We start from the raw sequence: 24,923 nt of genomic DNA on the forward strand, positions 1-24,923 counted from the left end.
CTTGCCACTCAGAATGCATTCAAGGCGTGTTATTTGGCATAGAAATCTCAACTAAGTACTAATAAAAATGACGCAAGTAATACTACGTTGAGATGGCGAAGTTCCTCTAGGAACGTTAGTGCCATTGAAGAAGAAGAAGAAGAAGAGCTGTTCCAAATGAGCAGCTCACTTGTATGAGCTGAACGGCTCTGAGCCGCTCACCATGATGAGCTGATTTGCCCATCTCTAGAACTGTGTATTGTTGATATTTTCGTCTCTTCCTTTTCACCGAAAATTCTTTTTCAGAGAGAAAGAGATGTCGAAAATCTCTATCTTGGAAGTTTAACGAGAATGCTTTCTCGTCTCTCATTTGGTACTGAAAATATAGAGCAAAAAATCAAAGCTAACTTTACCAACATTAGTCTGTTAGAGCAGCGTCCAAACGATCTGCATTTGGACAGCATGTGAATTGTACAAATATTAATCCATCTCATGTTCACTTCACGATGAAACCCAATATTGCCGCATGTTTTCAGCTGTACTGAAGAAGTGAAAAACCATTATCGGCATCAAGGAGTCACTGAAAACGAGACCATCTTTCGGCAATCATAACTCACCGAAAAATAAAAATCGGCTCTGCGTTTCTCGCGAGAATCGAAGTGAGCGTATAATATTCTCTCGCCTCCTATATTTTCAGCTATGTTTCTCTGTGGGTGAAAATGGATGTTTTTCGTCTCAAATCGGCGAGCATTTCGATCTCTGATTTAAAGTTGCATTAGGGTGACCTTGAAAAAGCGGGTTTTTTGCTCTAACTTTTATGTTTCAAATTCTACATCAAAACTGTCTTCGTACAACTTTTAGAGCTTATCGAGACCAACATTTTGCGGTGCAGATAGAGTTAAACATAGTTCGACAATGTTGTAATCGCAGTTATTTGAGACATCTTTGTAGAACAAAATTTTTTTGTGTCTCTTGAAATAACCGTCATAGCGTCTTTTTTCTAAGTTGCGTTAGGGTCACCATGAAAAAAAACGGGTTTTTGCTCTAACCTTTAAGTGCCAAATTCTACATACAAACTGTTAAAGTTTACTTATTCAAACATTTTTCGATGCAGAACTTGTCAATATCTTAATCCTACTCGAAGATATTGATGGCTTTTTACCCAAAAACTCATGATTTCAATTTCAATTTACTCAAACACAAAAAATAACATAGTTTTGAATATCACACATCATGTATAGTGAACTTTGCACTTTCAAATGCTGCCAATAAATTTTGTTTTTGTTTGCACCAGAAAGAATGACAAACAATTGCAGAGAGCGTTTTTTTTGGAAGAAATATCAATAACTTTGAGTGAAGTTGAGATATTGACAAGTTCTGCATCGAAAAATGTTTGAATAAGTAAACTTTAACAGTTTGTATGTAGAATTTGACACTTAAAGGTTAGAGCAAAAACCCGTTTTTTTCATGGTGACCCTAACGCAACTTAGAAAAAAGACGCTATGACGGTTATTTCAATAGACACAAAAAAATTTTGTTCTACAAAGATGTCTCAAATAACTGCGACTACAACATTGTCGAACTATGTTTAACTCTATCTATAAAGATAAGAAAGTTATATTTTTTATTGCTTCGACAATTTTGGTCACCCTATTTTAGATAACATAAAAATGAGCGCTCTATTATATGTAACAATTTTGTCGGAGACAGTTTTTGTCTAAAGAATAACTGTCGAGCTATAAATGCTAATTTCCACTTAAATGCACCTCCTGGACCATTGTGCACTGATACAGACATTTTTTACAAGGGCCATTATTTGATTAAAATTACATGAATAAAAATCATAATAGTGAGCTATAGTTGGAAATACACATTCTAGGTGACATCTGCGGCGGAAAATGTTGCATTGAGGGTAACTGTTTTTGTGGTTTTATGAATTCATGAAATCCTTTTTGTTCAACCTGCTCTCAACCTTTGTCCAAATCTTCCAAACCCAACAGAAACATATTGTATCCCATTTCTGAGCCACATTGCGTTCAAATGGCTCGTTACACCTGGCACTGAGAGTGGGACAAGCAAACAGTCATTGTGCCCCGTCGTAAAACAATTAAAATCCACACAATGATGAGATGCACAAATATTGCAAAGAAGGGGGAACACTACAGGTTTACGCTGAAAGTGCCCCCACGGCCAGAGCTAGGTAACAGGGTCCATCAGTGAATTGTTGTGCTGGATGTAGGTTTACACCTGTGTTTTGCCTTAGTAAAGCTTCTCAGAATGCTATTTGGCAAGGCGTTACAGCATTCCTGGTGTTCGTTCGTGGTGTACAAACAGTGCAGTTACATTACCATGGTATTGTTGAATATACAAAAAGTGTGACATTTCTACCGCGTTTGTGTGAAACGTTGTTATTCAAATGAGGTTTAATTCGCTCAAGAGAATAGGACTATTTTTAATGAATTATCATTTCAACTATAGATTATTCGTGATAAGAATGAAAAAAGCATTTTGTTTTACTTCTAAAAATTCAACTTGAAAATAAATTAGGAATCGCTATTTAATCGGGAAACGATTCAACGATGGGACTTACACCAAGAAGAAGAGATCGTTTGAATTAATAATTTTAAATTACGGACCAAGCTACCCATATAAACGGATCATTATACCATTCCACGAGTAACCCAGCGGAAAAAAGCACGGAAGGGTTAAGCTGCGGTTATAGTTTTTTTATTTCTGCGGGGTATTGTTTTTTCTCGAAGTTCTCATCCACATATCATAGGGAAAAAAAACAACTACAAACGGAATGATTTTTCATCACTGTTCAAACTCGCACTCCCTCAGTGTGAACCTGTCTGGGAAAAAAAACCTGAAAGAACATGAAGGGAGAGAATTCGTTCTTGACATTTTCAGTCGCCTTCTCCCATTCTGCTGAATTTAATTTTATAAATTCCCTACCGACACGGCACTAATGGTTCACACCAGAAACTCATCAGAGGAATAGGTGCAAATGGCGCAAGGTCAATGAATAAGTAATGCATCGAGGAAAATCACGGAAACATAATGCATATATATTCCGGTAAGTGTTGGCGCAAAAACTGCAGTCTGGGTGCAATTACAACAAAAAAATACGAACGTCAACACACAAAGTAGCCCAGTTCTCCCAGGAATTACTTAACACGTTCGTCGCCCCGTCACCCAGATATGGGTGACACTTTCCTCGTGCAAATTGAATAGGATTTTTAAAAAGAATATGATAGAATAGGCACCTGAGTGTAACTATAGGATATAATAATAAAATTATAACAATATTATTATTATATTTATACCATACGTTTTATTAATTTATAGTACGGATAGTATGTACTGCAGTTTTTTGCGAAACCCATATTATATGACTTTGGCATGTGTTATTGTTGTCAGTTCGTCTTCAAATTGAAAACAATATTGATACATCATGTAAAAGTTGACTACAAACTATTTTTGATCTTCATTTAATAATTTTTCTGCAAGTTGGGCCCCACAAGAAACTCGAAACGTCGCTTTGGTCGAAGAACGTGTTAATAGTGATTCAATCCTCCTATGCCATTCCTTCTGTTAGCCAAAAAGTGGTTTGGCAGAGGGACCAATTGTGGTGTTACCATTAAGATATACTATATTAGGCTGTCAAAAAAGTCCTGCGGTATTTCCGCGAGGTGTCGTTGTTAGCGCGTAGTTCTAGTTGTATTCATTGTATCGAGTACTATAGCTTGTTGGAAAGGTATTTTTGCGCGCTATAATATAGTCCTTGACAGTGTTTTGTTTGGTTAAGTCGTTCGTAAGTTATAGTGTCGCAAATATGGAGCAAAATAAAGAGAAAATCCGACATATTTTACAGTACTACTATGACAAAGGCAAAAATGCATCTCAAGCTGCCAATAAAATTTGTGCAGTTTATGGACCCGATACAGTTTCCATTTCCACCGCACAACGATGGTTTCAACGTTTTCGTTCTGGTGTAGAGGTCGTCGTAGATGCGCCACGCTCCGGAAGGCCTGTCGTCGAAAATTGCGACAAAATCGCTGAATTAGGCGAGAAAGACCGGCATAGTAGCAGCCGTAGCATCGACCAAGAGTTGGGGATAAGTCATCAAACCGTTATTAACCATTTGAAGAAGCTTGGATTCACAAAGAAGCTCGATGTATGGGTGCCACACACGTTGACGCAAAAAACATCTTTGACCGTATCGACGCATGTGAATCGCTGCTGAATCGCAACAAAATCGACCCGTTTCTGAAGCGGATGGTGACTGGCGATGAAAAGTGGGTCACTTACGACAACGTGAAGCGCAAACGGTCGTGGTCGAAGCCCGCTGAAGCGGCTCAGACGGTGGCCAAGCCCTCATTAACGGCCAGGAAGGTTCTGCTGTGTGTTTGGTGGTATTGTCAAGGAATAATCTATTATGAGCTGCTTCCCTATGGCCAAACGCTCAATTCGGACCTGTACTGCCAACAACTGGACCGCTTGAAGGTAGCACTCATGAAGAAGAGGCCATCTTTGATAAACAGAGGCCGCATTGTCTTCCATCAGGACAACGCTAGGCCACACACTTCTTTGGTGACGCGCCGGAAGCTCCGGGAGCTCGGATGGGAGGTTCTTTTGCATCCGCCGTATAGTCCGGATCTTGCACCAAGTGACTACCACCTGTTTTTGTCCATGGCGAACGAGCTAGGTAGTCAGAAGTAAGCCACAAAAGAGGCCTGTGAAAATTGGCTATCCGAGTTTTTTGCCAATAAGGAAGCGAGCTTCTATAACAGGGGTATTATGAAGTTGGCATCTCGTTGGGAACAAGTCATCGAACAAAACGGCGCATATTTGACTTAAAACAGATGATTGTAACTAATTTTATGAACAAATGAAAATTCAAAAAAAATACCGCAGGACTTTTTTGACAGCCTAATATTATATAATTGAATTTCATTATCCGCATTTTATCTGCGAACTCTGGGATTTTCAAACTTTTAACTTTTAAATAAATAATTTAAATTCATGCAGTTCAATTAAGTGGACAAACATGTACACTTGAGACCTAAGTGAAATGATAAAAATAAAAATGATACTAAGGGGCTATCCACATACCATGTGGACAGCAAAACTACGATTTCAGACAGACACCCCCCCTCCCCCTCCGTGGACAAGCATGGACATTTTCTATACAACTCCCCCTGTTGACCACGTGGACATTTCTCCATTTCTTGGAAAAAACTAATCGTAAAAATAGTTGAATTGCGCCTAAATTTAAGTTTATGTTTGTTTCTATTCTCTAATCTATGTTTGTACATTATAAACATGTGAACATAATTAATAGAGGCGATTTTTTCTCAATTCTTTGAACAGCTTTGAGGAACAACAACTCGCGAAGCTATTTGTATTGCTGTTTGTTTTCTTCCAAATTTCGTTTTTTATATGATCACGTTATAAAACATAATATTTACGATATAGCAAAACATCACATGTGAATCTAATCTCGGACTTTTTCTATCATCAACCGACGCAAGCTGGCTGAACTGTGAGTTTCCAAGAGAATTAAATCAATTAAATTAAATCAAGTGCTTCGTAATTGGAATACAGTGATTGAAAATCATAACCTGTATAAGAATATAAACATGTTGTGTTGTGCTATGTAGTTTTGGCGGGTTCAACTCCAAAATTGCCGATCAAACTAAGAGATGTAAGTCAATGTAAACAATCGATCTTATTTCGACCGTGAATCGATCTGCATCGCTGATAATTGTTTTGTGGACGTAGTTATTCTGTTACAACACAAATATGGTCAATTGAGGACCCTGAGTTTTGAACTCACGATCGATCGCTTACTAAGCGAACGCACAACCAATGTGGCTACGGAGTCGAAATTTTTGACCTTCAATATTTTTTATTGGGGGTCTAAACAAGTGATAAACAAAAAATGCAATATCTGATCATAGTGGGTAGACTATCACATCCTAGTCAAACTCTAAAAATTTTAGGCGGGCTTTTTTTTCTGGAAGTAGACGTCTTGGCCAATTCTGAACGTTTGTTCTAGATTGACGATTTTGATTCGTTCAGTTACGAATAGTGCTTGTTGAAATTTATCGATTGGCTGTTTGATAGAAGCTTATAATGCAGATACAAAGAATGATTTTCTGCAGGTGAAGATCGGCTTCGGAGATATCTAATGATGGTTCATTTCGCTCACCTCAAAGTTTTTTTTTTCGCTGAACATTGTTGTAAAGGATAATATTTTTCTTCGCCTAACACTGTTTGCTTCAAACTGCGAGTTTTTTTTTGCATTTATGAAGCGAGTTGTTGATGAAGATACGATCCATTTCATGTTTTCGGTCAAAAGGTGTAGAACTCATACATTGTAGCGTTTCGTAATCAAATTTCACCAGGTGCTCATGAACATAGATACATGTAAGGAACCTGCTAATTGATGTGTCGTATACCGAGGATTATAATGATGTGGATGGATTATAGGATTATAGTGGTCCCCATGGCCTAGTGGTAAGCGTTGCGCCTGCCAAGATGGGGGCTTCGGTTTCGATTCCCGTTCGGGTCAGAAATTCTATCGTCATAGATCGTTTATCTAATTTGCACTGGTAAAGGGGAACTGTCTAGGGTGTGTTGGGATGAGCATTGGGCATTGCCAGTCCCCAAGAAAAGCCATGAAAACCCGGAAACAGCTCCTCTAAGCGAATTGACGCCGCTATAAGCGTCTTCGCCCAGTCCTGGTGGTACTCGGGACGTAAAGCAGCAGTATCACGATGGTCCTCCTGCAGATAGTGGGGTTGGTCGCAGACCTTGCAAGCCGCACCACTAAAACACCAAGCAACGAACGATACACAAGAAAAATTGAGAATCAGACCATGTTGTAAAGACGTTAAGCCAAAATAAATAAAATAAATACCTAGGACTATTCTTCATCAGCGTCTCGATTCGATTTCCATCAGTTGCGCACACAAACTTGCTGGACTACCCAATAACAAGAAGCGTATTCCAGAAAATATTAGAATTCAACGAAAAAGAGCGTCGCTGGATTATAGTGGACATATCTTGTGTCGTACTTATCGCATCGGGTCAAACTATACGGCTATTTAACCCTCCTGTACTCGCGTGCAAAATCATAACTCGTATACTCGCGCATGGTGTCACAGACCGAAAATTGAACTTCTCTGTAATGTTCCCATTGTGTATTTTTCAGGCTTTACTGGCATTTATTTGAAGAAGAGGGTATGATTGAATGGAAAAACTCCAAAAAATATGTTTTCTTCATCTTTATTATGCTTCAATAGTCATGTAATTCAGCCTCCTCAAAACAGAGTAATTTTTTATACTCTAACACAAATAACGAAATTCGAATGTTTCACTGTTATAAATTAAAAGTAAGCAAATGAATATTCATGGAAGTATAAAAAAAAACTATGGAACAACATAAAAACGTATTAATCGACTGTGGTTTCATTGGAGTAAGAATCAGAACATAGCATAACTGCATGCTCGAAACAAATATATTTTTTACATTTCATGCGGTTGTTGCGTATTTTTCGGGTTTTTTATCAAAGAAAAAAATGTATAACGACCTTCTAGATAATTACCAGATGATAAAGGCTCAGGAATATAATGTTTGCATATTTCTAATATTCTTTGTCTCTGTATTCTTGGAAAACTAAGAATTGATGCCTTTTTTTAGATGTGGCATGGAAAGATGATATAAAAGGATTTCTAAGAACTTCCTTTTCTTTTTCTTGTTTTCTTGTCGATATTGTCCATTATAAAAAAATATCCCCGAAACTGTAACTGTTAAAAATTACCATAAGCCACCGATTAGTTTATAGTTTACTGTTTACAATTATTCCACAAGTGAAATTCTTTCACAAGTGTGTATATGTATGACCATTATATTTAGCGAATAACTATACGAAAGTCAAACATTTATATTTTGCTTTTGAACGTATGAATCTAACGACGAATATATCGACGAATAGTTAATATATGGATCCGTTCAATTCAGTTACAAAAGGGACTGAAATCAAATAAGAATAGTCCGGTAATGATCTTATGCATTATATGCAATAAATATTCCACGCCATTAACATTAATTTATACATTTCATTCATCAATATGCTAGAATATGAAAAAAGACACTTGTCCAAAAAAGTTACTCCTATACTCGCGTCGGTGTGTCAGACCGAAAGTGTTGAAAAAGTGGAAAACGTCCCCTCTCTACCAACACATGCGATACGCAAAACGATGACGAACGACGAATAACGAAGTTAAAGAGAATCGCAAAGTCGTAGTGTTGATATTTTCTGAGAAATGAACGAATTATTGATTTCTCAGTCTGACAGACCAATGCGCGAGTATAGGAGTGTTAAAGACGACAATCTGTGCTACAAGTGTCGTCTTGACAGTGTTGTGATTGTCCTTTTCAGTCTGAAGTTATAGGGTGTCAAAGATGGAGTCCACCAAGCAAGAAATTCGCCATATTTTACGTTTTCACTACCTGCGAGGTAAAACTGCAACGAAGGCGGCCGAAAAAAATCGTGTAGTTTATGGACCCGATACTGTAACGATTCGCACAGCACAGCGTTGGTTTGATCGATTTCGTTCTGGTGCAGTGACTGTCGAAGATACATACTGGTAGGCCAATCGTCGTGGAAGCCGATAAAATCGTTGAAATCATCCAAGTAGACCGGCATGTGAGCACTCGCTCGATTGGCCAGGAACTGGCTATAGACCATAAAACCGTTTGGAACCATTTGCAGAAGATTGGATTCCAAAAAAAACTGGATGTATGGGTGCCACACGAGTTGACGCAAAAAAATTTTTTAGACCGAATCAACGCCTGAGATGCACTGCTGAAACGGAACGAACTCGACCCATTTTTGAAGAAGATGGTGACTGGTGATGAAAAGTGGATCACGTACGACAACCTAAAGCGAAAAAAGTCGTGGTCGAGGCGCGGTGAGTCGGCCCAAACCATCGCCAAGCCCGGATCGACGTCCAGGATGGTTTTGCTGTGTGTTTGGTGGGATTGGAAGGGAATCATCCACTATGAGCTGCTCAACTATGGTCAGACCCTCAACTCGGTTCTTTACTGTGAGCAGCTTGACCGTTTGAAGCAGGCAATTGACCAGAAGCGGCCAGAAATGATCAATAGGAATGGTGTTGTTTTCCACCAGGACAACGCTCGGCCTCACACATCTTTGATGACCCGCCAGAAGCTACAGGAGCTCGGATGGGATGTTCTATTGCACCCACCGTATAGTCCGGACCTGGCCCCAAGTGATTATCATCTCTTCCGGTCCATGCAAAACGCTTTTGGTGATACTAAGTTGGCCTCAAAAGAGGCTTGCGAAAACTGGCTGTCTGAGTTTTTTGCAAATAAGGAGGGGGGTTTTATAAGGGGGGATAATGAAGTTGCCTTCTAAATGGCAACAAGATTGCGAACGAAACGACGCATATTTGAAATAAATTGGCTAATTTTAAGTATGTTAAATAAAGCGTCAAATTTCGATCAGAAATACAACATTTCTTTTTCCCCAACCCAATATTACAACATTCCAACCTGCTTTGGTGGCATCTGAATCCTGCCGATAAAAGCGTCTCAATTATGATCGATAATGATAACGCAAGATTCTTCAAAATCAATGAAAATAAATCGATCGCTCTCAGCTCATTTGCGATGCTCTCTGAATACAAATTTCAGCAAGGAATTTTAACGATATGAAAAAATATGGAATTTCCACCGCGCAGTACTATCAGATAGCAGAAATACGGATAAATTTTCTTGCAATGCAGTTTTCATATATTGTTGAATACAGATATATGTTTGTGTTTCAAAATATTTATTAGTGTTCACGTGGATGTAATCTATACCCCCTCACCCCTCACCCCTCACTGTGGACAAACGTGGACATTTTCGTAACACCTACCCATACCACCCGCTCCCCCCCAAAAGTTGTCCACGTGGTATGTGAACGGTCTCTAATAATTCAGCAATTGGAACATAACCTTAGTTAGAAGATAGGAGAAAAACATAAATACTATGACGTTTCGAAATGTTCATTGTGTGGACAATATATGTTTAAAGCAATACAATTTAGTATTCAGTAATACTAGGATACTACTTCATAAACGTCACCATTTTCCTCCCATTGTACTGATGGCGAAAATATTCATAGAGTAAAAAAGTAAAACCCAACGTAATTACAACGATGAATAAATAATGCACCAGCTAAACCCAGTCGAGTAATGATAAAACTAAAGTGTTAATGTTGATGACATGCGTAAAGAAAAAAACACTACCGAAACTAGATGAGATGAGATGTGCAAAAATGAATAAGTTTTATATATGACGTGAAAAGCAGCCACTGATTGAAGAAAGGATTAGGGAGTGGAGAGAAAAAAAACTAACAAAAACAAATCAGGCGATAAAAACCGAACACCATGAGCCGAATCAAGTCAGCAGGATTATTTTCTGTCCTCGCGAACATAAGCTAATATAGAAGAGTGTCAAGGATTCTGAATCGAACTACTTACAGCTATCGTCTTCATCCAGATACGTGTGCCCCAGACAGATGGCTCCGAAGAGACCGAGAATCTGAAATAACACAGAACAAAGACAGGCATGAGGAGAGGGGCAAGAAGTTTTCTGCCTTTGAAGGCGAACGAGAATTTTAATCCCGGCGGATGGGAAAAGTTCTCCCTTGTCGCTGTCGCGCTGGAATAACTTGCGACAACGGATAGATTGAAAACAAGCTCTTCTGGTTAATATCATTTTTGCACGCCAACAAAAAGAATGTAAAATTACCTACTATAGATAGGTTCACACTTACCGCTAGCGCACATTGCACTCCGGAGTGGATAATTTCCACTATATGGTAGTCGAGCAGGCAGCCATCGACCCGTTCCGGCCTCACAGGTCGGTACGGATCCTCCGAGGTTATGTTCATGGGATAGGTCGGCTTGCAGCCGTAACCGTTCACTTCGAACCATGACACACTGCCTGTTCCTAAATTTAATAAGTCGCTGTCCTGGAAAGAAGAATAAAACAATAGTTTTTACTCTTATTTTTTCAATTATCATAGCACTAAACTTTCAAAAAAAAAACATGCAGATGAAATTTCTCCAGAAAAATAATCAGTGAACATCGTTTGGAAAGTTTTCATAATCGAATACGCTATGAGCCAACAAAAATTGTTTGTTGGAGAAATTGTAGAAAATACGCCTATGGAGTTACCCCATCATCATGGACTAACTTTCTGTTCAGTCCTCTTTGTTATGTCTTGTCGATCGAGACGCAATATGTTTCTAGAAATTCTTTTTTCCATTCCAAAAGTTTACTGAGCAAATTAAAGCCAATGATGTCGTTGACTTGCCTCATCAAAGCCATGTTAGTTATGAATTTCATAGCGAAGTGCTTCGCGAAAGTTTTCTTTTTTTTCTTTCCGACGTCTCTCAGCAGATTTGAGAGCGTTCTCGACGGAAAGATTGCAGACATAGAGCAGTAAATTTCTAAATTGAACGACACGTTTGTTTTTGATTGGTCTGCTAAACCAACAGGACTTTTAGATAGTTCATAGTCTGAAGACTTCAACGTAATTAATGTGTGATACTGATTATGGCATAGGTAGCCCAATTGAGTGACGATGAAATGCTGTCAGACGTGAATAGTTTTTTTACCAAAGCCGTAAAAAACTAATTATTAAAATGTTTCAAAAAACATATTTGACTGAGAGTGGCGATACACTCTCCAAAAAATAGAGGAAACACTAGAAGAGTGATGTTTAAGCCACGACCGCATTGTTGTCGTAGTTCGATGAAATTATAATAAATAATTCAATTGTTTATCACTTTGGATATTATTTAAGAATAAAATGAAATTTGGTAGGTATTTTGGCTGCTCTGGTTAGGACCGATGGTTTGTGAGTTTTTTGGAAGCATCCAATCGCCTTGCTCTCGCGAGAACAACACGCACATTTACTTTATGTCACATTCCTGGTTTGTAGTAGTGTGAGTGTCTCTATCTATGTCTCCCTATTGAATCCAGTCAATGCACTCACAACCTAATACAAATCTCATGAGTCGTGGTTCGGAAAAATCTGCAAAATAAAAATGATCAACTGATCGATGTTGATTGATGGAAAAATAGCAGAGTAAGTGTCAAATTCGACTAAAAAATTGAAGGATGACGTCCGGTCGGCCGAAATTGTCACATTCAATTTGTCTGTTTATCACTTTCGATATTAAGATGGGCACAGCAGCAAAGTAGCAGCAGAAGTAGCACAGAATACAGAGGCTTTAAACTTTTGCAGTTTATCACCTGTAGCCTCGGAGTTCAATTCAGATAACTAAAACTAACTCTTGGTCTTGAGGCCATTCGATAAGCCTCGATGACTGCTGCTATTTGACACATTTGACAGTAGCAAAAATAGTTCAGGCCAGTACTGTTCGAATTGTCTGATTAAGTTTGTTGATTGTGGCGTAAAATGATCAAATATTTAAAAATTATTATTGTTACAAAATCTGCATAGATATCCAATAATCTGTAATCTGTATATGAAGGATTTCGCGCCAACTCGTCTATGGGATTGGCGTTACCCTCTCAGAACTTAATGAACCTTTCTGGGCGTGAAGACCTTTTTTTTAGTTTCTAAAAGTTTATCTAGACTAACATATGGAAAGGGACAAATAATGTTGACCATTTTTTTATAAAATTTTTTTACTCGAAAATGGTAAGTCCTACAAAAAAGTGATCTAGTTTTAGGAAAATAATTGAATTTCAGAATACTAAATAAATATTTTTTGAAATCCTACACTGAAAAAAATCGATTTTAAAAACTAAAAGTCGATTTTCTCAAAATGGTTATCTCAGATTTTGATGAAATGATAAATATACATATTTATCTATATATTTATCACATATAAATAATATGTGATAAATATGTAGATAAATATGTGCCCTACAACTCTTCCATACATTGCAACTTGTGCATATCCAAGACAAAAAAGTTTTTCTAACAAAAACTTTTTCAATATTTTTTTGAAATTGAGTTTATTTCTTTTTTCAGTGCAGAAAGCCAACCCAAAATAAAAAATAAATAAATAATAATAATAAAAATGTTGAATGAGTGTTTTAGAGGTCTTTATTTCAAATCAAATGTAATAAACATTTTTTGACATTAAATTCATTTTTAATCCATTCGATCTTATACCATGTACATGTTAACTTATATTCTAAGAGATACAATCATCATATCTTTCCTATTTTTTCTTTTCATCTAAAATTCTAAATATTTTGGGATCATCTAATTTGAAAACATTTAAGCTACGATTTTTTTCTCATCTACAGGAATAAAGCAATGAAATTTTTGTAAAACCAATCCATGAATTTGTGCCATATTTTGTTGATAAAGTAGACAAACTCATAGTGCATGACTTTATTTACAAACAGCAGTCTGCTTTTTTTTTGCGAAATTAAAAAAAAATCTTTGACGCAAGGAGAAATAATAGTAATTTGTTATTTTTCAGAGAATTATTCATTCATGATTCATTCAGGGTTATCACTGAAATAACTCGCAAGCAACTATTCACCCATTTGAAATATACTACAAAAAAGATGGTAAACTAGAAAACATAAGCTTTACAGTTATTTCAGAAGTTTTAACACACTACACTGTGACTGTGCAGTTGTTTATAGAAAAATTGATAGAATTTGTCAGAAAAATAATTGATATTACTAAAATGACTTTCATATCCGCTCCATCGGCAGCACACAAGAAAAACAAAAAAAAACACCAGTCTGTGTAGTCTCAAAAAAAGTGTACGGACTAGAAGCAGAATGGCATTTCTTTGCTACCTCCCACGGGAAAGGACTCTGTGATGCAATATGAGTGACTTCAAAACGAATGGCAAAGAGAGCCAGTCTTGCCCAAGATTACGGAAACACAATACAAACAGCACTAGAGCTTTATGATTGGGCAGTTAAACAAAAAGACAAATGCATCACGAAATTGAATCTCTGTTACGTATCCCAAGAACAGCATACAAAAGAGGCAAGTGAGGCAAGTTGAGGAACCATTCAATCACGCGAAAACAAAATCGGGAACACAAAAATTTCATTGCTTGTAGATGAAAAAAATCGCAGCTAAAAGGTTTTCAAATTCAGTAGATGACCCCAAAATCTTCAAAATGTTAGATAAAAAGAAAAGATAGGGAAGATATAATGATTGTATCTCTTAGAATATAGGGCCCTATTCCAGAAAACGAGACGAGCAATTCGTCTCGTCTCTTCTCGGTTTCAGTCACTGTCGAGACGAGCAAAATATCCCATTCCAGTACACGAGTTTCGTTGAAATGTTTTATTTGGTAGACTGGAGAGACTTCAGTCAGTTTTTCTCGGTATGCTCAGTGATGTCAGATGAGAAGACATGTTTTTGTTTTGAGAAAAACAACAAACAGTTTTAAAATTGATCAATCGATACTCTTTACCCAGTGCCAAAATATTGAAAAAACATAACAAAAAGGAATAAGTTTCATATATCTTTTGGTTCCATTGATTTTTTTTCTCGAGCATATGGGTTCATCACTCAGACGTTTTGTTATTATGGATTTATTGTGGGCAATGTTTGTTCACCTAATCAACGATTTATCAAGAAAAGTTTTGAATCTATATATATATATATATATATATATATATATATATATATATATATATATATATATATATATATATATATATATATATATATATATATATATATATATATATATATATATATATATATATATATATATATATATATATATATATATATATATATATATATATATATATATATATATATATATATATATATATATATATATATATATATATATATATATATATATATATGTATTTCCAATAAAGTAGTTGTTTTGAATTACTCATTTTCGTTCAATATGTGAAGACCCTTTTCGTGCCGTGTTAATATATTCAAAACAGTCATCTAGCATCCCTGGATATGAGTTCAATGTTTACATTCGGTTGTGTTGTTTGGGAGAGGCCCATTTGCAAATCTGTAAAATTTAGCAATTACTGAACTGAATTTGATGGTTGCAGTTGAAAACATACATTGTTTATGCAATACTAGTTTAGCCGTGAAACAATTTTTGAAGATAAAGGAGAAGCAGAAGAATACCAATGTTTTCAATCAACAAGGTGAACAAACACATCAAACAAACTAGACGATTCGACTGATTCATCTTCGAGCGCGGTCGTCGAGTCAGACGAGCTACTCGTCTGTTTTTGGTCGAGCTCGGCTTCTGGAATATGAAAACAAACGAGACGAGCGCTCGTCTGCTCGTCTCGTTTCTGGAATATGGCCCATAAGTTAACATGTACATCGTATAAGATGAATAAAAATGAATTTAATGCCAAAAAATGTCATTTACAGTTTTATTACATTTTTCAAATCAAGACCTCTAGAAACTTCTTCAAACATGTTTATTATTATTATTAATTTTTTTATTTTGAATTGACTTTCTGCACTGAAGAAAAAACTTAATTTCAATAAAATATTGGAAAAATTTTTGTTGGAAAAACTTTTTTGCCTTAAATATGCACAAGTTTCAATGTATGGAAGAACTGTAGGGCACATATTTATCTACCATTTCATCAAAATCTGAGAGGACAAGTTTGAGAAAATCGACTTTTAGTTTTAAAAATCGATTTTTTTTCAGTGTAGGATTTCAAAATATATTTTTTCAGTATTTTTTACTGAAAATTCAATTATTTTCCTAAAACTCTTCCATAGATCACTTTTTTGTAGGACCTTCCATTTTCGAGTAAACAAAAGTTTTAAAAAAATGGTCAAGATAAATTTTCGGAAAACTAAGTATGCCAAGTTGCTCAATTAGGTAAGGTCTTCACGCCAAGAGAGGTTCATTAAGTTCTGAGAGGGTTATCCCGACCATCTGGTCGAGTTGGCGCGAAATCCGTCATATCCAGATTCTTGGTAAAAAACATGCTGAAAATCTGTATCATTACAGAAAAACCTGTATATGTGGCAACACTGATCGTCATGCTGCTTCGTTATGTAGTCCGTGTTAGGGAATCGGCTTGCGGTCTGCGAAATCGTATTCTCTCGCTTGGGAACAATTTCATCGCGGGAACACATAACGATCAGCACAAATGAATGCGATATGATATTCTATTGCTTGGGCACAAGAACCTCTGGCAAATGATTAAGATAATGATTGAATTATGGAGGCTTCAAAATTTTTTAGTTAATTCGACACTGGTCATAAAAAAGACAAATTCGGAAAACTAAACTCTTGGTCTTGAAAAGTGCCCTATGGAAAACCTCGCTGCGGTCTGGTCGCTAGACCCGGATGACTGATAAATCGTGGATGAACCCCGTAACGGTCTTTTTTTTGTATCAAAGAGGTTTGAAACTTGAAAGTTCTAGCCGTGAGAAGCCTTGGGGAACTCTCTTTTCTCTTCTATCTTTCTCACTCTCTCTTTTAATCTCTTCCTTTCTCACTCTTTCATTCTCTATCTCTCTATCTTTCTTTCTATCTTCTTCTCAGCCATTTTCTCTCTTCCTCTCAATCAATCGCAGATATTTTTATTGTTGGGGACTATTTGGGAAGATATCACCCTAAGGAGATTTATGAAATGCATTTTTTATATAGATGCATTACATCAAAACACATTGTTCAGTAAATACTAACCGACCAGTACGACACCCATGTTAAATTTTAATACGATCACAAAGGTTTGAGTATCTTTTCAAATTGGGAGCCATGTTTTGTCAGTATTTAGGGATAAAATATTTTACTATGAGCAACGAAAGTACGGAGTCTTCGTAGCCACATTGGATGCGCGTTCGCTAATTATGTGATCGATCGTGAGTTCAAAACTCAGGGAAACATCGGTCTGTTACGCTATTAAAAATTCAACATTGCTCATATCAACTGTCTCCGCTGTCCATTCCAAACTGAGCAATGGAACAGAATGTATACTCTTATGCCTATTTTTTCTGTATTGTAGTGACTTTCAACTCTTTTAGCTGGTTCGTCACTCTACTTCCTTCCAGGCACGTCTTTTGGCCACTAGATTCTGCTCACTGGCCTTAAAACGAATACATCTGATTGGTGCTTTGCCTGGAATTTAATTTCTTGGCAATATCATAATCCGACAACCTTCCGATCCTTAGTTCCACTACGCCGATCCTGCCGATCGATAGTATGCCGCTTACGGAAATGTTTGAGATTGCTGCATACGGTCGATTTATCCAATTCCAACGACTTCGCAATTCTCGAACCTGACCGGATGAGTCGGGTTTTCGAATTGGGTGTCCAATAACTAATTGTCGATTCTAGTCATCAATCAAGTATAACTTCTTCACCACTTACAACTTATGTTCCCACTACGCTTACATCTCACTTCATTCTATTCCCGTTTCGACCGATCGTGAAGTGTAAAAATAAACTCCGTGTGGAAACAAGACAAGTTTCTAAGAGAAATGTTAGTTGTGTTTTGTTTTGTTAACCTCGAGTACTGGACGAGTTGTGTCGAGAAAGGAATATGATCACGAGGAGTCGTAGTGTATTCGGGAACACTAATTCAAAACAAACTACTGTCAAAGCATTCCTGATTCGACCACTAGGAGCGCTGCAGTAAAATAAACAGTGCGCCCAAATATGAACTGACTCGAGCTTCAATAACACTTATGTTGAAACACGTTCCACGACAATCCATTTAGGTGAAATTAAACAAATGTAACTTTCAACCGAACAGCTGTGAGTGTTCTTTAGCATGCGTAATGAAATACTTTGATGATGATAATGAATATAACCCTTTCAAGTAGTTTCTATCATCAATGCACAATGGTCCAGGAGATGCATTTAAGACAAAACTATCTTAGACAAAGTTGTTACTCATGATAGAGCGCTCGTTTTTATGTTGTCAAAAATAGGGTGACCAAAATTGTCGATGAAATAAAAAATCTAACTTTCTTATCTTTCTAGATAGAGGTAAACATAGTTCGACAATGTTGTAACTCCACTTATTTGAGACATCTTTGTAGAACAAAGTTTTTCTCTATCTCTTGAAATAACCGATATAGCGTCTTTTTTTCTAAGTTACGTTAGGGTCACCATGAAAAAAAACTGTTTTTTGCTCTAACTTTTATGTTTCAAATTTTACATGCAAACTGTCTTCGAAAGACTTTTGGAGCTTACTAATACAAATATTTTTCGATGCAGAACTTGTCAGTATATCAACTTTACTCAAAGTTATTGATATTTCTGCCCAAAAAACATGAACTTTTCATTTGTTTGTCATTCTTTCTGGGGAAAACATAAAAAATGTTTGTTGATGGAATTTGAAAGAAAAGATTTCACTCTACATGATATGTGATTTTCAAAACTATGTTATTTGTTGTGTTTAAGTAAATGAAAATTGAAATCATGAGTTTTTGGATGAAATCCCATCAATAACTTTGAGCAGGATTAAGATATTGACATGTTCTGCATCGCAAAATGTGGGTATTGATAAGCTCTAAAAGTCGTACGAAGACCATTTTGATGTAGAATTTTAAATATGAAAGTTAGAGTAAAAAAAACCAGTTTTTTCATAGTTACCCTAATGCAACTCAGATAGAAGGCGCTTAAAACAACTTTGTGGAAGATATTTATTGTTTATACAAAAACTGTCTTTGACAAAGTTGTTACATATGATAGAGCGCTCATTTTTATGTTATCAAAAATAGGGTGACCAAAATTGTCGATGAAATGAAAATTCTAACTTTCTTATATTTATAGATAGAGATAAACATAGTTCAACAATGTTGTAGCCCAAGTTATTTTGAATAACTTTTTTCTATCTTTTAAAATAATCGATTTAACGGTTTTTTCTAAGTTGCATTAGGGTGACCATGAAAAACGTGTTTTTTCTGCTTTAACTTTTATATTTCAAATTCTACATCAAAACTGTCTTCGTACGACTTTTAGAGCTTATCGATACCAACATTTTGCGATGCAGAACATGTCTATATCTGAATTATACTCAAAGTTATTGATGTTTTTTTACCCAAAAACTCATGATTTCAATTTTAATTTACTCAAATACAAAAAAATAACATAGTTTTGAAAATCACACATCATGTAGAGTAAAATATGCTCTTTCAAATGCCGCCAATAAACTTTGCTTACGTTTTCCCCAGAAAGAATGACAAACAAATGAAAAGAGCATGATTTTTTGGGAAGAAATATCAATAACTTTGAGTAAAGTTGAGATATTGACAAGTTCTGCATCGAAAAATGTTTGTATTAGTAAGCTCTAAAAGTCTTTCGAAGACAGTTTGCATGTAAAATTTGAAACATAAAAGTTAGAGCAAAAAACAGTTTTTTTCATGGTGACCCTAACGTAATTTAGAAAAAGACGCTATATCCGTTATTTCAAGAGATAGAGAAAAACTTTGTTCTACAAAGATGTTTCAAATAATTGGAGCTGCAACATTGTCGAACTATGTTTACCTCTATCTATAAAAATAAGAAAGTTAGATTTTTTATTTAATCGAAAATTTTGGTCACCCTATTTTTGACAACATAAAAGCGAGCGCTCTATCATGAGTAACAACTTTGTCTAAGACAGTATTTGTCTAGAGAATAACTGTCGAGCTCTAAATGCTAATTTCCACTTAAATGCATCTCCTCGACCATTGTGCAATGGAAGTTTCTGATTTCCCTATTGAAAGAAAACGAAATCAGATGAATTGATGTTCAGTATACGTGAAGAGTATATCGATTTCATTTCACCTCGATAGACTAGAATAATTCAATCGAAAATGACTCTGGTTCAGGCGAAGGGAACAAGTAAAAAAACACATTTTCACTTCTTACTTTCGGAAATGATCATCCCTAATTTTAACTGTCAAACTAGCATAATAGGAAGCTGTGATGAACTATTGAAATTTACATTCTTGTTGGTTTGCATGAAATGAAAGTGTATTTTCATAATAATATGTTTGTCATGCAAAAGTGGGGGAAGGTCAAATCACGCTCTTTTCATCACTGTCATTCACATATAACCCACATAATAGTTTTCTGAGCATGGCAAGCACACGACGAGGGAAATGGACACGCAATTCGTTTCACATTCCATCACAGAAAAAATGTGTATGTATGAGGAAAGGAGAAAATTGAACCGAACTGACCCAGACAAATGGGATATTATGTCTATCTGAACTGTCGATCTCATCTGTTGTCCAAGAATGCAGCAGCATGATATGATGCAAACCATTAAAATACACAAAAACACACAAAAACACAAAAATAATAGCATGACAAATGTTGTTTGTATTAATAGAGCGCTACCAGACGACATCAGACTAGATTCCGTGCTGCAGAGGAGATGGTACCGACCGTATTATGCTCTTATTGTGTTGAGGAAACCTCAGAAAACGCATGAAGCTTATTAGTTATCGTTGAATTAGAACAAAGGACAATACAAACATGAAATATTGAAAACACCATCAACTAACAAAATAAACGGACGGAAACAGTTTACAGTTCAATTAGAAATTATCAACTGTAATTGAAGTATGTGGCTCTCGTGATCGAGTGTGAACCCCGATTATCTGATCGAATACAGTAGAACCCCGATTATCTGCGAAATAGTTGGGCTAGGTCATCGCGTATAACGAAAATCGCGGATGACGCAATAAAGGGCTGAAATTGAGGTGCAAACACAAAAAAAAATTATCATGAAAACTATGTTTCATCAATACAGAAATTATTGGACTATCCGTCTGTAAGCTCATGTACATCAGTGATCAGATAATGTGAAAGCCATGACCAAAACAAAAGAGCAAGACTCTGCCACTCACTGACAAATTTCGGGAAGGTTTATAGAATTACTACGGAACACCGCGGGTCATCAGCTCACGGATAATCGAGGTTCTACTGTACTATAGATTCGGGTTCGATATTGATATTTATTTTTTTGTCATGTTATGACATATTCTAAGATCAAACTGAAAAATTAAAACCAATACTTACCCTATCTAAGATTCCTACATTTAAATAAAAACATATAAGAAATGCGTTCCATCCTATCCACAAAAGATTCCAAAGTGAGTACTGAAAACAAAAAGAAAGGATAAATTATATTATGGTAAGCACGGTAATACGCTGAAAAATTGTTTTCTAAAACAAAACCATAAACCCATAGCGGTACATCGAATCAATGTAATGCATCATATTCATTAAGAACATATATACGAGATTCGTACAATCATAGCTCTTTGTATTTCAGAGAATTGAATCTCTCGTGACCGGAAGTGTTTAGCGTTACACATAACGTTTCTCCGATTTGCCCTGATGCACCATTCAGAATACAATTATTATGGTGTATTTGAGACATAACACAGTGTGTCACCTAAGCTCCGGGACTTAAACTATATCCAACTATTATCTATAAGGAATTTTGTTCCACCCGGCCACCTGGTTGCATGAGAATACTATCTCAGTGCTTTGGAGCATTTCTTGACCAGAAACCGTCGAATTGAACCAGGGTATGATAATCCAGAAAACTGGAGTCATCTACGCGATAATGCTCCGACTTCTCCATTTTCCCAAAAAAAGCAACATTAAAAAACTTTTTTTTTTAATATTAATCCGATGTAAAAAGCATATTGTTATGGAGGAAACAACTTTGAATAATCAAATCAACAAACATTGTAATAATTTTTATTCAAAAAAAAAGTTAATTTTCGCTACTAATCCCGAGACTTAGTTGACACACTGTGTAGGAAGATATTGATGAATGCAATTAGGCAAGTAATACTCAGTAATGAGGACGCAAAGTAAACTTTTGAATTTGTGAAATGATTCGATAACCTTTGATAGCATGGTAAATCACCCTGCTCAAACTCTGAGGCGAGAGTTTCCGTGCAGATGAAATGTTGTTTTCGTTTCGTTGTTCACAGTGCTGAACAGTATATTCATTCTAGTGTATTTATTTCACGGCGCCTGTCGGTACAAAAAGGTGTAATGAGCGGCAGGCTTAGTCACAGCTGCATAGTTGCTTTTATTTCTAAACTGGCGCGTGAATCATTCGCCCACGCTAGAGAGCTAAAGGTTGCAGTGGGAAAAAACAGAAAAACCTTGTCGAACGCGCCCGTAGTTTATTATTTGTCTACAGAGGAAGTTACATAGCGTAAACTGTTACGTAGTCAATCGTTGAACATGAAAAATAATGACAAGGAAATGGATGAAGTAGAAAGGTATCATTGATGTGCACAGCTAACCATAAGAATGTAGTTTGTTATTGAGTTCATTGATATATAGAATAAGTATATAAGTAATGGCCAGGACAAAATAAGCAATTGGAATAGTATACTCATGACTATATACAAGGGTGCCAATGAAAATTGTCATCTCTAATTTCAATTTACCTAATTTACCTCATAAAAAATTTCCTCAACACCTACTTGGAAATGCGAATTTTCTCATTACAAAATGGTGATTTCTAAAGCCGGACAAACCATGATCATTTTTCGGAGAAACCATGCTCAGATGTGGACAGTAGGGTAGTGTGCGGGCGGCAAATCCGGCATTTGGCGGGGGCGCTGACCCTTTGAGGCGTCAAAATCCAAGAATTTTCAATTGCAATTTTTTCTCCGCATTACCGTTTTGTCTCATATTTCGAACACTTCTTTTTTAAATGTAAATTTACTGAACTGTTATGTTATAAATAATTTAATAATGGAAACCCTCACATTCTTCGGGGTCTAGGGTTAATTTTAACATCATTCACAGGTATCGATACAGCCTAGAAATTTATAATACCAAGCATTTGCAAAAAATGTGACTGTCGATACCAGTGATACCAGTGATAAATAATAGTCAAAAAACAAGCATCGTGATTTTCCAGTTTTTGTAGATGTTTTATCTATTTTGTTTGCTGTTTTCATGTTAAACGCTAGAAAAGGTGAGAATCTACTATAAATGGATGGAAAAAGATCTTTTATGCAGAAATCTCCATAAAATGAGCATTCAAGTAGTGTTCAGAATTTGAATTCAGTTTCAACGCATAATTCAAACTCCGAACAGAAGATGTTTGAACACACTATTTTCAGGCAAATGCAACTATAGTTCACAAATTGGGGTACAAGGACAATCCAATCCATTTGTTAACAAATGTTTGTGAGCTCTTTTCTAGCAGAACGAAGGTCGCAGGCGCAAAGCAACGAGAGTAAAATTGATTTTCTTAGTCAGATGAAGTCGTGAAGTTAGTGACGTATGAAGTCGTCAGCGATTCCCTAAGACATCGGACCTGGAAGTCGTCTTATAAAGGGCGCTTGGGCCGAGTGACCAAGACCTCAACCCGCACCCTCTTAAACTGTCACCTGGTATATGTAGACAGCTCCTTTTATGGCCCGTGATATCCAAAGATACGAAGAACATATCATTTGCATTTTTGCTGTCCGGAATTTGAGTAAGGGCATGGTTTCATTGTACGGTGAGGTTTTTTCACATCAGATATCCAAAAATGCAAAAAAAATCGTATTTTAGACATTCCAGACCAGGTCAAATGAATTAAATTTGAAACATCAAGGAAAAAACTGAAAACACTCTTAAAAGCAAAATTTAGGAGACGAGATTTAAAGCAATTCGAAAATATTGCAGCTAAATCAGCAGATTGAAACACATGAATACGATCGTTATGTAGATTAAATTTCTTTGTTACGAAATGACAGATTGACAGATTACTATTTGGCAGCCTGTTTGCAATAAATTTGAGTGCATTTGAACAAAAATATGAAAAAACATATCGAAAATATACGACTTAATGTTTCCAGCGATTTACATCCAGGATCAAATTTGTTTAAAATAAAATTGTTCGCAATAAAAATAAAACATAAAAAAATAGCCTGTTGTTTTTATAAACTATCTAGTTTATAAGAAGAAATCATTATTCTCACTGCCTAAAACAACATTTTACAGCCGAACTACTACTTATTAACGATTACTTAAAAAACACATTATAGGAAGGGATGGTGAAAAGTTTGGCCACCCCTTGCTATAGCGTATATAGCATCAGATTTTTCATTTAAAACGAGAGACTGGCTAACATCTATGCTCATCTATGGATCTATGGATCAACTGGATCAGGATCATGGATCAGATGTTGAAACAGAGGAACTTGTACCAGAGGTGAAAGTGTTCAAGACGCAGATGAAGGGCCAATTCCCTAATCTGATCTCTTCGATGCCTTTAGGCATCTTGAACATTATTCTCAAATATTCTCTCGATGCATTTTATCCTAACATCGAGACGGCGCTACGAATTTTACTGATGCTCCCAGTTACAGTGGCATCGTGCGAACGCAGTTTCAGCAAGCTTAATTTGATTGAAAATTATCTGCTTTCTCAAATAATCCAAGGTCGGCTCAATGGCTTGGCAATTCATTCGAACGAGAAAGAATCGCTAAGACTTAGATTTTGATGCAATGTTGGACCATTTTGCTTCAGCTAAAGCACGCAAGGCAAAGATTTGGCCAGAGAATAAGGTGGTAATGATATTTCTAGCCTTCTGAATACGAATAAACTGCTCAAAGTAAACATTGGTATAAGTGAGTAGTTTTCCTCATACTTATACAAAATATCACAATCTAAAAACTAGTGAAAAAATCGAAAAAAGTGGTACTTTTTGGGGCGCCATTTTCATTGTTTGCCGGGGGCGCTGTCTACCATCACTACGCCGCTGGATGTGGATTACCATGATCATAATTTCTCTTTGAAGCAAATCCTTAAAAAACATAAAAAGTTTGGATAATTTCAACGCCTTATGGTATTTTTAACAACTAGAAACATGGGGCTTTTCTTCTATCTATTCTTTCGGTTTCCGAAATGTTATAGGAAATAAAAACA

The 24,923-nt window shown here is 36.2% G+C and overlaps 1 protein-coding gene across 7 annotated transcripts in view; it reads right to left on the bottom strand.

Annotated features, from left to right (window-relative positions):
* LOC129771088 (sodium/potassium-transporting ATPase subunit beta-1-interacting protein) overlaps nt 1-24,923 on the bottom strand; it is a 130,917-nt gene that overhangs the window by 28,537 nt on the left and 77,457 nt on the right. For all 7 annotated transcript variants that reach the window (XR_008742278.1, XM_055774410.1, XM_055774412.1 and 4 more), the window contains 3 exons: nt 21,049-21,129; nt 10,836-11,033; nt 10,540-10,600 (listed from right to left, as the gene is read on the bottom strand). Coding sequence is in view for 6 of the 7 variants with exons in the window: in XM_055774410.1 (XP_055630385.1) it covers nt 10,540-10,600; nt 10,836-11,033; nt 21,049-21,129 (340 nt within the window). In the remaining variant the exon portion in view is untranslated. The remainder of the gene's footprint in view (nt 1-10,539; nt 10,601-10,835; nt 11,034-21,048; nt 21,130-24,923) is intronic.

This window comes from Toxorhynchites rutilus, chromosome 2 (genome assembly GCF_029784135.1).
Source record: "Toxorhynchites rutilus septentrionalis strain SRP chromosome 2, ASM2978413v1, whole genome shotgun sequence".
NCBI lineage: Eukaryota > Metazoa > Arthropoda > Insecta > Diptera > Culicidae > Toxorhynchites > Toxorhynchites rutilus.